The 3,858-nt window shown below is 50.4% G+C and overlaps 2 protein-coding genes across 2 annotated transcripts; both read right to left on the bottom strand.

The window, feature by feature from the left end:
• Positions 1-1,004: 1,004 nt before the first annotated feature.
• PHACADRAFT_169181 (uncharacterized protein) lies at positions 1,005-2,170 on the bottom strand. Its single transcript, XM_007391092.1, has 4 exons — positions 1,882-2,170; positions 1,593-1,812; positions 1,428-1,527; positions 1,005-1,376 (listed from the first exon to the last, which is right to left on the bottom strand). Exons 1-4 carry the CDS (start codon positions 2,109-2,111, stop codon positions 1,051-1,053), a joined length of 876 nt encoding a protein of 291 aa, XP_007391154.1. The 5' UTR covers positions 2,112-2,170; the 3' UTR covers positions 1,005-1,050.
• A 1,010-nt stretch (positions 2,171-3,180) lies between these two features.
• Positions 3,181-3,853, bottom strand: PHACADRAFT_190940 (uncharacterized protein; the record flags this gene model as incomplete). The annotated part of the gene is made up of 4 exons (XM_007391091.1): positions 3,181-3,192; positions 3,249-3,530; positions 3,581-3,711; positions 3,766-3,853. Coding segments are annotated over 4 exons (513 nt in total), but the record flags the coding sequence as incomplete, so codon positions are not given.
• Positions 3,854-3,858: the final 5 nt, after the last annotated feature.

The raw sequence follows: 3,858 nt of genomic DNA, 5'->3' as shown, positions 1-3,858 counted from the left end.
CTTCCTCTCCCATCCTCCATTCACTTCGCGTATACCTTCACTGTATCTTCCTTAAGCTGCGGTACAAATCAGGTTGTGCTACAGCTCAAGGAGTAGCTTCCCGATTGATATGTCCTTTGGTTCAGCAGCACCTACACTACTCTGACAGGTATGTCACCATATATTCTGTGGTAGTCACAGCTGACGATTATCTAGATGTGTAATCATATGTAGCTGGCATGTCAGGTAATAGGTGTCACTCATGTAAGCTCATAAGTCTGCTGTTGTGTTTTAAGGGCTCACACTTTTAGCTTTGTGCAGGGTATCCATGCAAGTCTCAGCAAGTCATGACAGATGTGAAGAGTGCACTAAGCACGGTGTCTGTCTGGAAGATTAGCATGTACTGTAGTGTAGTAATAGTCCCTAGAGCTTTGTATCTTCCCTAGTTTTGTCAGGAATATATTGCTTTTTATTGTCAAATTTTCATGCAAATAGAGCGAAAATTCAATGGAAAATGTGTAATTTATTCAAACGGGGACTGCCGACGTATTCAAACCCCGCTGCAGAACATCTCGGGAATATGGAAAGACCAGCCCGTTACCCGATCTCGTTAGCTAACCGTTAGAGCTTGCCTAACGGTGCACTGATGTTATTTACTTATCTTTCTGACAGTTAGGTAACGAGGAGACGCGCGTCACGTACCGCGCAGTGAACTGTTCGGTAACGGCATCAACTCATTTATACCTCACGGCGCGCCGGCGGTGTAGGCATCCATTCCTCCCTTGCAATCAGAGAATGTAACAGCGCAATTATCCATTCTTCGTCTACCATGCCACGAGTGTAAGCAGGTCCAATAACTAAAATTTCGAGGGGAACTTGGAAGAGGGAAGAGGTTGAGTCAACACCGTTCCGGCGCTCGCTCCAAGAGATCAGCGCTATCTTATCTCTAGGCTAGGCTAGGCGCCTAGCCCAAGTTCTGCGCACTGGCATGGATGCTATGCTACGACCACGGATCCACACCATAGGAATCTCAACATCATTTCGCATTTATACGCAATTTTAACATTGTATTCAACAGCCTATCAGGTATGGTGTTGGGCTGCACGTCTTGAGGAGCTGCTTCATGCTCTGCATCCTCTCCGGGTCTACGACTCTGTTGAGGGTGTGATCTATGAGTGCGAGCTCTTCAGAAGTAGCGTTCATGCTCAGGCGATGTTGATCCTGCACAGAGGGCGGTGTGCTGTCCACGATGACCCCGTATTCCTCCTCGAGCTGCGACCGGATCAGTGACGGAGAAATCGGCTCGTCAGATTGTGTGGGAGAAATCTCTCCTTCCACACCTCCCAGTAGCAGCGCATACATGATTTGTACAGCCGAAGCGTCGCCGTTTTTGAGTGCTACATTGTCATGCTTAAGAAAATGGACGCAGCCTGAATGCGGGTCCTTACCTCGGTTACGATGCAAGATAAACTGAGGTTTTCTTCGCAAATCAAACATTACGTTGATTCGTTTTTGACCACCCGGATCCGTGTTTTCTGGTACAAAGAGCTGGAATAATCACATTCAAATAAACTGTCCGTTGACCGATCATGATGTTTGGCGGGGCCACGCACCACATAATCTAACCAAAGATCTGTCAACAGGCAAGAAATTTGACGGCTGAGAGCTGTTGACCGTTGAAATTGTGGCTCTGCATCTGGTATCAGATCTTCTGCAGAATAGAAACTCTTTGTACTTGGGAGATCACAGATCTCTCGTTCGGTGAGGGGCTTTCCACAGATTGCTTTGTGCGGGTACGGTTTCCCGTGCTTCCAGTCGCGACGCTGACATTCCCTGTCATAATGGATTATTTATTGTACGTATACACATTAAAGAATCAGACAGTAAGCGAGCAGCACTTACGACGAACAGTAGAATATAAGTCGGTCAACCTTACGGCACCCGCTACAAGTACGAAGCTTCCTGCCACCTTCCTGCTCCATACGGTTTGGTGTGAAGCCACAAGAGTTGCATGGATAGTCCTTCTTAGAGCCAGCTTCTGTTGGAAAAGCCTGCTTAAACGCGGCACGGAGTTCTCTGGCTTCGTTCGGTGGAAGAGAACCTGCGATTTGACGTAAGGACAGGCGCGTCATGGAATTGACGGCTGCGGGCTTGGTGACCTCTTCGTATCGTCCATACTAGGTAGATAAAGTCAAGAAAGGTCTGCCATAATTCAAGTAGAAAGGCTCACAAACACTAAAAAATATTCTTCACTACGCGGGTCAAAAGCGAAGCCCTCCCAAGGGTAGACATTCGTACTGCCGCCTTGTATCCAGGAATGCTACGTTCGCTTGCTGAGAGTTTTACGAGGCGATCGATGGCAGGATGAAGTGGGAGGATTGGAGTTATGTCTTCAGAGAGTATGGCAGACAGAGGCAACGTGAGGGACATCACCAGATCGAGGTATGCCTGTCCGCCGTCGGAGGCGAGGTGATTGACTGAAGATTCGGGACACCATCTTCGCTCCACCTCCATTTGAAGCATCGGCGCTGAGACCATAACATGGTATACACCCTCCTCTATGCAAATCCTTCGTCGCTCATCGGAAGCTCCCTTCCAGTCACCCTCGAACCTCTCCCAGGCCTCACCGGTTATCTTCGTGAGCGCGACTTGCTCAATCATGAGGTCTTTTGCTATCCTCTCCATGAACAGAATGCAGTGATCAGTGTTCAGCACCGCAACGCGGTCCTTTGGGATCATGTGCGAGACGCTGCCGCATTCCGGTAGGCGGTCTGGCGGTTCGTAGTTGCGCCTGAAGTCGTGATCCCAAGAGGCCTCCCATGTTCGACGAGAGGTATAGATGTCCGGTCGAGGGTCTGTCCACGCAAACAACGCCATGGTCAAGCTGCTAGGTTATGTTCCAGATACGGGTGGTAGATACAGAGAGGCGGTTACCATTACCCGACGCCTCGCGGCGGTTAACGCCAGCTTGAAATTCGTGCAGCGTCATCATTCCCGTCAAAATTTCCAAGCTTCAAATGGCGCTATGCTCGAGGCAGGCCTTAAACATTTAATGTACTGGGGATAACAACCAAATCATAACTGTTCGTTACGGTCATGCAACACTGCCATTACGTTAATACAAAGGATGCGGTCACACGAGCGACACAGACTACACTTCAAAGCACATAGATAAAGCATAGATTCAGCAGGTAAATACTTTCACTGATCGTACTGCAAAATGCAAACGTTAGCATACGCTCTCGAAGTCATCGGCAGAGCCAGCTTACCACCAGAGTCATCGCGCTGGGCCAATATGTCAAGTTTCCGGTCTCGTCCAAGTACACAGGGCTCTCTGTACCGTAGACGTCAAGCGAGAGGCCAGCAAGGCGGCCAGCGGCGCCCTCTGCGCGGCGCAGGTTCTTCAGCCGGAAGATCACCTTAATTACCTCGGAGACCGTCTTCTCGGTAAGCTCAATGCCGAGGCACTCGTGGAAGCCTGATCCCTGCAGGTGGAATTTGTCTGCCGGTCGCCGCGGGTTAACTTTCAATGGATCGGGGAAGTCCTTCGGCTGAAGGCAAGTCAGTGCGTGTCGCTCAGACAAAGGAGAGACGCGCGTACGTTCCGATGCGCGTTCTTGACGCTTATAAAGACGGGGTCGCCAGCCTGGACAGAGACCGTCTTGCCTTCGCCCAAGGGAATTGTGCCTGGCTTCTTCGCCACGCGAAGGACAGCGGGTATCGGATGGAGCCCTTCACACACGTACTCAGTTTCACGGTTGAATCATCACACGTGGAGAGCCTTACTTTGTGCCTCGCGGATGTACCCCCACAGCAGCGCCTGCTGTCCCGGGTCCTTGCTATCCGCCTCCGCCAGCCGCACGATCTCCGCACGCTCCT

Source organism: Phanerochaete carnosa, assembly GCF_000300595.1.
Source record: "Phanerochaete carnosa HHB-10118-sp unplaced genomic scaffold PHACAscaffold_1, whole genome shotgun sequence".
NCBI lineage: Eukaryota > Fungi > Basidiomycota > Agaricomycetes > Polyporales > Phanerochaetaceae > Phanerochaete > Phanerochaete carnosa.
Note: the sequence above shows the minus strand (reverse complement) of the source record. Positions and strands in the feature narration are given on the sequence as shown.